We start from the raw sequence: 13,021 nt of genomic DNA on the forward strand, positions 1-13,021 counted from the left end.
GTTGTTGGGCAAACGCGATATCGCCGCGTAGTCACGTGCCGATCATTTCAAACGTCTTCAAGCCTCATCCACAGCAATTAGGGCTACCACGACAGTATGGAGCCTTAGAGTGGCGGTGACTTCTTAGCATAAATTCCACAACCTTTAGCTTGCGGACTTGCCTACATTGTGAATACTACGACCACGTAAGGCCACACCAAGGTGTAATTCTTCACTTCTATACAACTTATACATCAAACTCTATTATAATAGGACAGAGAAGTTTTTAGTAACAAGATGCAATTCATTGGGGGTATATTGAATAAAAGTTTACATGGGAGTTCCCACAGTAGAGGAACATCGAAATCATCCCAACCAGGACCTCAATCAGCAGAGTCATCATCAATATGAAGACTCTCCAGATTGTATGCGACACTCCTGCCTCGTTTCTTGGCCTTTTCGAAGAGCTCAATCGACCTTTGGACTTCGGCTGCTTTCTTTTCAGTTGCAAGCCTGTGCTCACGTCTCGCTTCAAGGGAGCCTGGGGTTTCATCCATGAGCATTCGGTCGGGGTCGTCGTCTTCTTCGAAGTTCGCTGGTAATGATAGTGCAGACAGCAACAGATCACCAATCCACAAACAGATCATGCCTCTGAGCTCCAGCAATTCAGGTGAGTCAGAGAATGGAGGAGACCCTAGGAGCTGGTCCATACGCGCAGCAATCTGCTGCGCCTGTTCTAACTCCACTGCCCTAGTTGCTGTGACGGCAGCATCTGCCTTGTTCTGTGACCTCCGACGGTGGGCAAATTCGGATTCTGAATTGTCGTCCTCAGAAAATTCATCAGGCTCTTCTTCTTGGCGAAGAGCAATATGTTTCCTAGTCGCCTTGCTTTCTTCTTGGGTGTTATACACCCAAAGCCCAAACATTGCAGGGTAGAAGTGCAAAGAGGAAATAGATTGTGGAGAAGATTTCATGAATGGATGGTTGAGAATAAGTCGTTCATAATATTCTTTGGCTGCCGCAAAGCCCTTGGCGGTAAAATTTATGGGTGTGCTTTCCATCGCATTCGGCGCCTTGGTGGTACCAGGGCTAGCTGAGGTTTCCTGTTCGTCACGCCGCAGCAAGATTTCAGCGCCAATGCCCCACCTTGCTTCGTTGCGGACATCCATTTGAAAGCCTCTGTAATCTTCGCGCAAGATCAAGCCCCAAGCTCGTCCGGCTCGAACATAATCACCTTGGAGCATACATCGATGTAAAATGGCTGTCAATGCACCCAGGTGTTGGAAGCGAATGTTGCCTTGCTGGGCCGACTGAGGAGGGTAGATTGGAGGTGATAATGCCGCCAAATCTTTGAGGTGGCGTGAGGTAGTCTCCCTTCTGAGTTGCTCATCTTTATCTGCTTCATGGGGGAAATGGCCTTTCGGCAATTCTTGGTTGGACGGAAAACCGGCAATTCGGTACTGATGTGATTCATTCGGCGTCAATACCAAGGGGGGCCCGGCAGGCTCAGATTCCGTAGCCGATGCGATATCAGTTGTTTCGTCGCCATCTAGGTCACTTTCACTCCACCCCACACTCTTTTTGCGTTTCCGGCGGTCATATTGAGATACGCGACTGGCAGGTGGCTGAAGCCAAGGCGGTATTGGTAGAGAAAAAACCGAAGACGACGGCGCAGCCATATGCTAGAGAGGGGGCGTATTCCATGCGCCGCAGGTCTGTACTAGAGCCTATAATTGCCCCAATTTGATATTTGCGCATTTGTCAGAGAACGGGTCGTCCACGGGTGGAACATGACGGAAAGAAGACATGGTGCCTGAGGCACTCGAGTCGAAGCAAAGGAGGCAAACATCATCACTTATCGTCCTCTATCAATTGCTTGCTTTGATATGACTCCTCTACTCCTCCTTTTCCTTTTCCTCTAGTTCCCCCTTTTCATTTTGCCCAGTATTCTTTCGCCTCCGTTTCGTGTTTGCCAGTCGCTGGCCGTTCTTTCCTGAGCGTGGTCACCATAGCTCCCCGAGATTCAAGGCTCGGCGGTTATACCACTCGGAGTTGGGCTGTGCCTGGACTCGTCAGACCGTTTGAGACCTCTGGCCGCTGTTGATCGTATTGGGCAGTGAAATTGTCTTACGCGTTTCGTTCCTGTCGCAAATAACCTGGTAACCGCCAACTCCCTGTCCGCTCTCCACTCCTTTGTTCCAAAGGTCCGACACATACGGCTCCTTTAGAACCACTACCCGAGAATCAACTGCATCGGCCCTGTCAGCTCGAGCAAGAAATCGACACCTGCTTCATACATCACTTAGATACTTTTACTTATCATTTCCATCTCCTAGGTTCGGCTCAAGATTAATACGGTCGCAACTACTAGCCATATGGTCCTCGCGTGGCAATGAACAGTCGTTGACACTCTCTGCATCACTCCAACGGTCACAACTCTGTTACTATGGGACAGTCCTCTTCTACGCAACGTGATCCATCCAACCCTGGTTATCCGGCACACCTTGCACCTTTCCCGATACAGCGTGGCCCTAACACAAGGGATGAAAACATGAATCATAGACAGGCGGCTGAACACAACGGAGAGGGTGATTTGTCACCACGGGCAGACATGAACACACACAACAGGAGCGACCAAGATATGGCATCCGACCGGCCAGGCCGGTTTTCCGCTGGGGGTTCGCAACCCATGCGGAGCATTGAGGAGGAGGACGGGCCCGAGTATGAACTCCCACCCCGCGAATACCGCACTGCGGCATTTGCTCGCATGGCAGCACGAAGACAATCGACCATGTCGAGGCTGGGCTCTAGGCTCCTTCCCAATTCAGTTATTCGTGGACTTCTCAACAGTCAAGAAGAGACACCGGCGGAGGGACATGCACACCGACATGGCCTAGTTCATATGCCCATCCCAAGATCCGAGACTACTCACACCTCCGGTCGGTTTAGTGCGTTCAATTCACTCAGCTCCAGAGGAATTACTCGGCGCCGATCTGCTCGTGCGCCGTATTTTATTCCACCCCGCGCGGAGTCTGTTGGAATTCCAGATGCACCAGCAAACCCGACATACATCGACTCTTCATCTCAGATACCTGAGCCTACGAGAGCATCCTGGCGTCGCAGTGTTAGGCTACAACGCATGCGCCATTCGATTTCATCTCCTATTTCTCACATGTTCGGCCAACCACACTCAGATTCGCAGCCTCACGAAAGCCCGGGCTATCAAATGTCAGATCCCTTATTTGATGATAGGGCCATGGACACGCGTATGGACTTCGGTGAGCCGCCTCATGAACTTGATTCGGTAGAGCCAGCCATACAGTCTGGGAGGCCGGAAACTGGTTCATCTCCCGCCCAGCCGAATCCTGCTTTGATGCGCCGATTGCCTGGGATGATCCGGGCGAGATCATCCAGAGTATTGCGGCGAGAGGAGCAAACACCTCTGTCGAGGGTTCTTCAGCTTGCCGCATCTGCAATTGCAGCTCAGTTATCCGGCACTGCCGGTCCTGCGTTGCCTAATATACAGGCATTGGGAAATGACGGGCTAGATGGCTCTTTGGAGAACTTCATCCAGAGTTTGCAGCACGCGACTTCTGCGCAGGCTCAACCGCCTGCAACAGGAGAGGGGCCGACTGGAAATGAAGCACCCTCACATCCTGTCAATTTCTTGCGTGTGTTCCGATTTGCCAATTCGGAATCTCCCACAGGTCCAGGCGCTTCAGGGCAGAGCGCGAATGGTATCGGCGACCGTGGGACTCAAACCGATGGAATGGACGTCGATGGGCCTGCCGAAGGCGAAGGACGAACAGTTACTCTGGTTGTCGTTGGAGTTCGCTCCGTCCCGGCTGGAAACGGAGGTAACACTGAACAGCAACAGTCTGCAAGTCCGGGCCCCGGTCTAGATGCTCTACTTGGCCTACCGTTTTTGCCACCCAATACTATCCCGCGGCCTCAAGATGCCACTGGTGAACCTACTCAAAGGGGCGATATGCGGTCCAGATTGCATCTTCCTCGGCAGCCAGGCCACCCAACCCTACACCCCTCTGCCGGAGCCACAGAATTTCCGCGCCCATCAGTTCCTAATCACTTTAGAAGAATGTCTGATACTGGGCCCCGTGCTGCATTCCCATCCTACCATCCCTCTGGTTTCTCCGAAAGCCCCCCAGGACCGCACCCACCTCCATCAACCCCAGCTGAACAGGGGGTGTCTGCGTTGTCTTCCGCCACTTCCACTCCCAGCCGTAGACCGTCCTCTTCTTCGGCAATTGCTCCAGATATTCTACCCCACCTCCATGAAGGCCAGGCAATGCAACCGATGGCGGAGACCTTGGAAGAGCCTATGGCATTCAATACTGCTCGTCAGCGACGTCGAAGCGATTCCGAGTATGCTCGTCATCGGGCCCTCGGCTCTGGTGCCGTTCGACGCAATGGCATGGTTGAGCCCGATCAACCCCCACCAAGCGGAGGTCGCAGTTGGTTAATTTATGTTGTTGGAACCAACCTCTCTGAGAATCACCCGGCTTTGACGACGCCAAGCCTTTTCACCGATGCAAGAATACCCTACTCGCCTTTATCAGGAACCTGGTGGCTAATACTTCTTAAACAGAACCCAACCTACGAGGATATGATCCTGCTTTCATCACTGTTGGGTCCAGCAAAACCCCCCGTCGCCTCTCAAACCGATGTCAACTCCGCCGGCGGACTATTCCGGCTCGTGGAGTATGCAGGTTCCTTGGTGGCCGAAGCCGTGGAAGGCGCTGGCGCCATTCAAATCCAAGACGGGGAACGCTGTTTGATCTGCTTGAGTGATTATGAGGTCGCCGAGGAAGTTCGAGAGCTGGGTAAATGCAAACATGTCTTCCACAAGGACTGCATAGACCAGGTGTGTTACCTTTGTCCTTTTATTTCTATCTGTTTGATTGCTAACCGTATGTCGTAGTGGTTAACCACTGGGAGAAACTCTTGTCCTCTGTGTCGAGGCCAAGGCGTCAACGAAACCCCAAGCAATGACCCCAACACCGACAACCTGGCACCCAATCCTGCTCCTGCTCCTACCCCTGCTCCAGATGGCACAGCCGTCTGATCTCTCCTACCTCCTAGCAAGCATGGTCAAACCAGCGATGTGAGCAACTCCCCAACTTTGACATCTGAATTCTCTCTCCTTTTAGCTTTAGCATGCAGCGTGTGCTTAGAACCTTTAACGACTGTTTTCCCCCACGGATATCCCCTTTGCATCTCATTTTTGTGCATCGACTTTAGGTGCTTTCATCATGTTGGGTTATCGAATATTTGCTCTCGGGGCCTAGAAACAAGGACCTCTCCTCTTGGGAGATAACTCATACTTTCAGCCCTGAGAAAGTTAGTCTTTACGTCTATCAATTCTTGGTTTTCGTTTGTTCGGTGTATTTTCGTAAACCCTGGCCCGCCATACACATGGCCCTATCTGGCCAGGAACTGTTTCAAACATTGAAATGCATGTACAAAACCCATAAGGCTATGCAACCAGCCTTAGATACTTTTGCTATCATGATTATTGCCGTTTATGTTCCCCGTATGCTCAGGTACTTCGTAGTATCCCGGGTCCCGCTGCCCCGCGGCTGACTTAGGTAATCCAAAAAATCACCAAACTCCGTTCCCCGCGGGCTGGCTTGCGCCAGCGATCTTGTGCTATTTCGTTCATTCTCTAAGCTTTGAGAGTAGCATATAGTCTCACTGTCATTGGAAGTACTCAATTGAGATCACCGCAACCGAAAAAGGGTTTAACTGTGCACTCTACCCTTCCAACCTCCGAAGTCTGCAATTTAACGAAAACCCCCGCCATACCCCCCACCAAAGACCTATAAACCTACAATCCACCATGGCCTCTCCAATTCGCGTCACAGTCCTCATATCCGGCAATGGCTCCAACCTGCAAGCCGTGATCGATAAAGTTGCCGCAGGTCAGATAAACGCAACAATCGTCCGCGTAATCTCTAACCGCAAGACCGCATTCGGCCTCGAGCGCGCAAGCAAGGCCAACATCCCAACCGAATACCACAACCTTGTCAAGTACAAGAAGCAGCACCCCGCGACGCCGGAAGGTGTTCAGCTTGCGCGCGAAGAATACGATGCTGAGCTCGCGAGGCTGATCCTTGCCGACGCGCCTGAGCTGGTCGTGTGTCTGGGCTTCATGCACATTCTATCACCGCAGTTCTTGGAGCCTCTGGAGGCTGCTAAGACGAGGATTATTAACTTGCACCCCGCGTTGCCGGGCGCTTTCAATGGCGTTGTAAGTAATAGAGCTTCTTTTGGGAGTGTGGCTTGTTAGCTAGGATTATATGCTGATATCTGACTTTCCCTGATCATTAGAATGCGATTGGCCGCGCCCATGCTGCATGGTTGGACGGCCACATTGACAAGACCGGTGTTATGATGCACGATGTCATTTCCGAAGTTGATATGGGCACACCAATTCTGGTGCGGGAGATCCCTTTCCGGAAAGGCCAGGATGAGAACCTCGAGACCTTTGAAACTCGAGTCCATGAGACTGAGTGGGGAGTCGTTGTTGAAGGAGTGGATAAAGTGGTGAACGAGTTGATTGCCCAAAAACAAAAAGCCTCAAGTGCCTGAATACCCATTTGTCTTGGATGATTACTCCGCATAGTGGATGAAGGGACGCCGCGATTCTCGATCTGCGTTTTGTTTGACCAATGATCGACCCAGGGCTATAAATCCCGAATTATGCCATCCTTGGGGCTGTTGACGATTTATGACTATATTCTCGGTATATCTTGTATGACTGCAGAAAAACAAAAAGACACATATGATCATGGTTGCATGCCAATTTGGAGATCAGAGCCGACCAAATCAAGACTTCCGCCACGAAGCCAAGAACGTGCCAAGACTACCGGTCCAACATTCACACACTCCGTGGTAATTATAGTGGAAACGAGAAATAAACCAAATGACCAAGAAAAGCTCCTTGATAATCAACAGGAATGTGAAATTGCAACCATTTCACCGGTCAAATTTTCATCACATGCCAGGCCTGCAAGGCGGGTTTAGCTGCATCTTAGACCTCCAATGTGGAAACCACTATATTTAGGAATTTCATGTTTAGCTGGCCTATTCCAGGCAGGCTCAAGCCTGTAAACACCACAGCCTGACTGCATCTTCCACATTCGCGTCCCTGGCACCCATTCGGGGGCACGCGACACACCCTCTACATGTATGAACCTCCCCTTGTCTGCAATGTAGGACAGACGGGAAGTCACTACGGAGTATTCACGTGGGGAATCTAGAGCCTCGGAAGGCGAGGGAAAATCAAAAGAGAAAAAGGTGTGGTCCATGCAATGCAACCCGAGGAGAAAGTGGGCAATCAGAAGCGTTGCAACGCTAAACTAGCCGTTGGACCTATGATCGTGGCGCCACCATGATAGATCAAAGCCAATTCCCAGCGCCTTGGTTCTCTGAGTGCTCCACCATTCCCCTTTTAGTCGGATGTTGGGCTTGACGGTGGATTATGTGGGTTGCTTTTGGCCCCCGAATTCACCGGCGTCAACTCAATTAGATAGTGTCTCGTCACTTGTGATCGGCGCATAGTATATCCATTTTGGGCGCGGACTGGGATCTTTCCTGATCAAGTTTCAGAGCTCCAATAGTGGTGATTCTTTGCTTGTTTCTTGTGTTTGATATACCATAATAGCTGAACCCTCATTGCACAACGTATAGGGTATACAAACATGCAGCACCATTCCAAGGTTATAGGATGGTCACTACTTCCTTGATGTTATTTTACAGTATCATTCGGGTAATAAACTCCGACTGCCGAGAATGCAACGGGACTTTCAATATGTACTCCGTATACATCCTCACTTCAGCCACTTTATATCCACCCGTGGACCTACCAAGTTAGTGTACAACCCAGAACCAGGACTATGATTACAAAAACCAAAATGCTATGTGAGTACTTTGTACTTTTTAACCCTCCATGGTAACCAATAAAAAGCTTGTAAGCTTCCGGCTGATATATTTTTTTTGCATGTTTCCACCAGATGAAGAAGCAGATTTTTCTTCGTGGCGCACAATATAAATCGATAATCTAATGAAACTCTATTATTCTCCATTCAATTCGACCAAAACAGCCAATTGGGCTGGAAAACGCAGAAAACGTTGATCGTGGGAGTATAAAACTCCAGTTTCATGTTCAGCGCACGCACCTTGAAAATCACAACGCCATATGATCTCCAACGAGTCCACCAGAGAACCACTCTTTGCCGCTTGCTGATCTCATTATAATTAACAGTCAGTGACCCTGGAACCCTGTCGCTCTCAAAATGATACCAAATCGGGCATAGTGGCAAGTGGGTTAGTGGGGACATTAACTTCTGCCAGGATCTTTGGTTGTATGTTGTATGGCGAATCTATAACAATTTCGCAGAGATATTACTTAGATCAGCTTAATGCATGATGCATAATACTTCATATATGTGGTAGGGAAGTTGCGAGCGAAAAGAAAGCCAAAAAGAAAAGTTAAAAAGAAAAAAAAAAGAAAATCTTCTTGGGAGCCTCACGACTGTCAGCTGGGTACATACTCACATGGGTCCTGTCATGGAGCTGGTCCCCTAGCGTTGCCTTAGCTCGGGTTCTATCTCACCCACATGGATGAAGTGCTCGTGCACGGCCGGCATATTTATGGGATAAATGTGGCCAGAGCTTTGGAACCTTGAAATATGCATCGGGATTATCATCTGGGTGTACGGAGTAATTTTCAGTCGTTTGATGGCGTTGCAATCTACATCGTGCATCTCCATACAATTACCAACCCTCCTTCCACTTACCCCTATATTTTGGTCTTTGAGCTAATATTGCAAGTCCAATTAGGGATCATGTACGGAGTACTCCGTAGCGTCTGGGACGACGGAGCTTCCAACTGAATTGAGATACTTGAGCCGATACATATTGTAGTCGGTCCAAGGCTTCGAAGAGCGTTAGTGCCTTTTTCGATCTGACAGGCCCACCTTCTCTGTCAACCCATCGTCGATCAAGCGCAGTGCCGGTCGAGAACCCCCGGACATATTTTAGCCCCTCGAATCGGGAAGTCAGAGGAGGCGGGAAAGGGGCCAGTAATAGCTTACAGCTGCATTTTGTGACGGCGGTACTTTGACTAGAACCAGTTAAGCAAAAGAGAAAACAAAAAAGAAACAAAAGAAACAAAAATCTCCACATTTAGTGCAGACTATTGTTTTTCGAATCCGCGAATGAGGACCTCCAGATTCCCACAATCTACCCTAGCCGCCTCCACTTGGAACCGATCTCCGTCAGCAGAACGTTTTCGGCATTTCTATTTATCTGGCTGCCCTCGGAGGTTTCACATTTGCCGGGTTTAGGTTATTTTTATTGCGGGACTCGCCGCCCGAACATTTTATGTAGTATAAGTCAGACATGACCGGTATTGTGCTGACATTGCCGGAGCTTAACAACGGATAATTGAGTCAATGTAAGACCCTTGTTGGTTTTGATTTGGATCTACAGAGTACTAGCAGTCGATATATGAAAATAGGGGGGGGGGGGGAAAGCGAAAGACCAAAAAAGGGAAGAGAATAGTGAAAAATCTCATTCTGGCTCCTCTCCTATCTTCAATCACAGCCCCCAAAAAAGCACAAAGAAAACCAAGAACTCCCAAATACCTACCGGTATGAGTAGCTCATCTCCCTCGAGTACCAAAACCCGAGAATGGCCCGGGGGAACCGGGACAGATCCATGGACACTATCATGGTTCTCTGCATAGTAGACCCGGCCAAGCCCTAAGACAAGAATTGCTCGGATTTATCCTTGTGGCTTGGGATCGTCGTTGTCACCCCCCTTTTTTCATTTTTCATTTTCTTCATTTTCTTTGTCAATTTTCTGATACGTCGAGACCTAAATTTCGTATGTGGAGATCTACTCCGTACTTTGTATGTCTTTCTTTTTTTTTTGGAAGGAATAAGATGTTCCTGATCTTCGTTGATGAGGGGGCTAGGATAGTAATGATAGACAAAAGTACGGAGTACGGAGTACTTCGTACAAAGTAGGTTGTATTTAGAATAAAATGTAACTTGGATGTATGCCTAGATCCAGGGGGAACTAGAATACTTAGAATACTTTTTTTTTAAAAAAAAAAAACATTAACCAACTATTCTGTACTCCGTACTCCGTATATAGCCTTGGAAGGGCAATACCTCCTATATACCCAGGCCCATATGTGGCTCCGCCAGAGAGATATTTGATTTAGCCGGATGCAAGCTCTCCTGAATCAGCCCATGCTATATCCACCTGTTCCATATTCCATATTCCATATCCAACTCTTTGTTGGAGTCCAGAATACGGTGTTGTACTTCGTACATATCGTATTAGATATAGGTCGTAGATCACGCTTTAGCTTATATTCGGAGGCTAGACACCGAAAAAAGGGGTTTAAGGAGTATTAGAAAGAAAGAAATAAGCCGATTCGTTTAAATTCGATTTGAATTGTTCAATCAGTTCAAAATGGTCGTTTTTATCGTTTTTATAGCCAAATCAACTTTTTTCCCCCTTCTTCCTTTTAATCTCCGCACGTCCCCGGTTCCATTGGTTTGGGTCACTTACTTTGTACATTCAACCCCCACCAACTTCACCTCTTTTCTTCCAACTCTCTTTGATATTAAAGATGATGACTCGATCTTGTTGACTCATTGGACGGGATTAGAGGAATCAAGGAAAGCAAGGGAATTAAGGGGAGTTTGGACGGGTTTTGTCATACCGCGACAATGACGCACTCACATCAGTCACCCCAGACGGCCATGTCGGGCTTTCTGGACTCAATGAAACAGGATTCAAGCTCATCTTCGTATTCATTGTTTGGACAAACACAGTATCCCGAGAGCGTTGCATTCTGGCACGATCCATCCGCGGCACAGACGATCTTAGTGCCCCCGTCATATACAACCCCCCAGAAACAAGCTCTGTTCCAACCTCTCTCGGACCAGAAGAAGCATAAGCGCACCCGGAGCGGCTGCTTTACCTGCCGTTCGCGCCGGATCAAGTGCGACGAGAACCGTCCACTATGTGAACGGTGTAGGAAAGGGAGCCGCGATTGTGTCTATCCCTCACCCACGTCATCCTCGTCCGCATCCTCCAAGGCTAGCTCACGCAATACAGCTAAGTCGCGCGCTGGTCGCCCGCAGTCTCGCGGCAGCGATTCATCTGCGAAGGTAGACTCCGAGACTCTTAGCCCATTGCAGCCCATCATCGACGAAGAGGAACCCGACAGTGCCGTATCCAAATCCCGACCGTCGCCAGCAAGCGCCACAACCACATCACAACCGGATCTGCGTAAGAGTCAAAGTGCACAATCGCTTCAGAATCACAATGCAAGGGCCACGTCCGACGCTAGTCCTTACATCAAAGAACAGAGTAGTTCGCCATCGACTGAATCACCGCGCTTTGAGTCGATGAGCGTGCGCTCGGGCAGCCTTGGACATTCCACAACAGAATTGCTCAACAATGCGCGCTTACCGGACGATTTGCAATTTTATTTAAATTTCCACCAGGATTTTATGACTCCTCCACATTTCTTCTTGAGACAGGGTTCCTCCAATTTCATCCATCACGGCCTTATTGAACTTGCCTTGCAATATGAGCCTCTCCTCTACTCCCTGGTGGCCTTTTCGGCCTACCATCATTGTTTACACAGCCCTGGGGGAAAGCTCTATACATTTTTGAAATACTATAATAAAGCATTGGTTCTCCTCCGGAAATCATTGGGTTCTGGAGAGGAGCACAGTGAGGCTACACTGTGTACCGTCCTTGTCCTGACAACATTCGAGGTGTGTTCCCTCCCCCCCCCCGGTGACTACTGCGCCGACCTTTTTCTAACTTTGGTGCACTCACAGGAATACATTGGAGATTGGATGAACCTGATTGATCACCACCAGGCAGCACATGCATTTATGCTAGAGCTAATAACACCGGAGTCTGCCAACGTGAACGAGCTACACACCAATATCTTCTTATGGTACTCGCGCTTCGATGTGATCGTGGGGATTTTGGCCGGGACCGAAACAGTTCTCGGTCGAGATTGGTACCTTGCAAAGGAGCAGTATGATGCTGAGCAAGCTGCTATCTATCCGGATGATCCATCTAAACAACTCGCCCATGTGGCATCAATCAATCGACGCTTCGGCTTGGATATGGCTTCCCTTTATGCGAAGTTATCTCGCGGAATGATATCAATGGAACAATTCGCCATCCAGAACGAACACCTTGGCCAATGGCTTGAGCAGGCCAAGATGATTCTCAGGACATTCGATAACTACGAATACAAAGTGCAACACTACCCACAGAAGCAACCCTTGACCGAAGATGACGTTGTCGATCCATACGTGCCAGGTATCTTGTATCGAGGTCCCTTGTGGGATATCAATTATGCTTGGATCGACATTCTCGCCACCGAGACAATGTACAAGTTCCAGACCATGCAAGTCCTGCAACAGCCTTTGCTTCAGGATTTGCATGAATTGTCCAAGGAGCAGTGTCGTCTAATCGAGACAATGATTCGTTGGCCCTACAAGGAAACCGGATATTGCCTCAATTTTAAAAACAGCATCGGCATGATAGGCATGTTTCTTCCCAGAGAGCATAAGTATCAAATGTGGGCCCGTCGCAGATTAGCGTTGTTAGAGCAACATGGGTAAGATTCCACCGGCGTATCTGCGTTTCAGATCTACATTATCAAGAAAGCTAACCTGGGGTCATCCATGCGAATAGGTACATCATCGTCCCTAGTTTCCGCACCGGGCTCGCTACCATCTGGCAAGTCCCAGAGGTCAACCATTGGTGGCTCCCTAATGATGAAGGGTATACAAGCATTGTCCGCGAAATTCGTTCCTTGACCGAGGAACGCTCATCGCAGACACGCGATGAGAAGCGCGAAGCTGTTCGTGATATGAAGTCTATGTTCGGGAAGTTGAATCTCGATGAAACCGACGACGACAAGAGCCCTTTATAGTGCTCGTCAGTGAATGGGGGGGGGGGGGGGGGGGGG

The 13,021-nt window shown here is 49.2% G+C and overlaps 4 protein-coding genes across 4 annotated transcripts; 3 read left to right on the forward strand and 1 right to left on the reverse strand.

The window, feature by feature from the left end:
* Positions 1-362: 362 nt before the first annotated feature.
* Positions 363-1,658, reverse strand: PEX2_019030 (uncharacterized protein; the record flags this gene model as incomplete). The annotated part of the gene is made up of 1 exon (XM_016739178.1): positions 363-1,658. One exon carries the CDS (start codon positions 1,656-1,658, stop codon positions 363-365), a length of 1,296 nt encoding a protein of 431 aa, XP_016603065.1.
* Positions 1,659-2,425: 767 nt separating this feature from the next.
* Positions 2,426-5,062, forward strand: PEX2_019040 (RING-H2 finger protein; the record flags this gene model as incomplete). Its single annotated transcript, XM_016739179.1, has 2 exons — positions 2,426-4,861; positions 4,919-5,062. 2 exons carry the CDS (start codon positions 2,426-2,428, stop codon positions 5,060-5,062), a joined length of 2,580 nt encoding a protein of 859 aa, XP_016603066.1.
* A 774-nt stretch (positions 5,063-5,836) lies between these two features.
* Positions 5,837-6,588, forward strand: PEX2_019050 (phosphoribosylglycinamide formyltransferase; the record flags this gene model as incomplete). The annotated part of the gene is made up of 2 exons (XM_016739180.1): positions 5,837-6,247; positions 6,328-6,588. The coding sequence occupies 2 exons, from the start codon at positions 5,837-5,839 to the stop codon at positions 6,586-6,588; spliced, it is 672 nt and encodes a 223-aa protein (XP_016603067.1).
* Positions 6,589-10,778: 4,190 nt separating this feature from the next.
* PEX2_019060 (Zn(II)2Cys6 transcription factor domain-containing protein) lies at positions 10,779-12,985 on the forward strand (the record flags this gene model as incomplete). Its single annotated transcript, XM_016739181.1, has 2 exons — positions 10,779-12,667; positions 12,745-12,985. The coding sequence occupies 2 exons, from the start codon at positions 10,779-10,781 to the stop codon at positions 12,983-12,985; spliced, it is 2,130 nt and encodes a 709-aa protein (XP_016603068.1).
* Between the last annotated feature and the right edge of the window lie 36 nt (positions 12,986-13,021).

Source organism: Penicillium expansum (genome assembly GCF_000769745.1).
Source record: "Penicillium expansum strain MD-8 chromosome Unknown contig48, whole genome shotgun sequence".
Classification (NCBI taxonomy): Eukaryota; Fungi; Ascomycota; class Eurotiomycetes; order Eurotiales; family Aspergillaceae; genus Penicillium; species Penicillium expansum.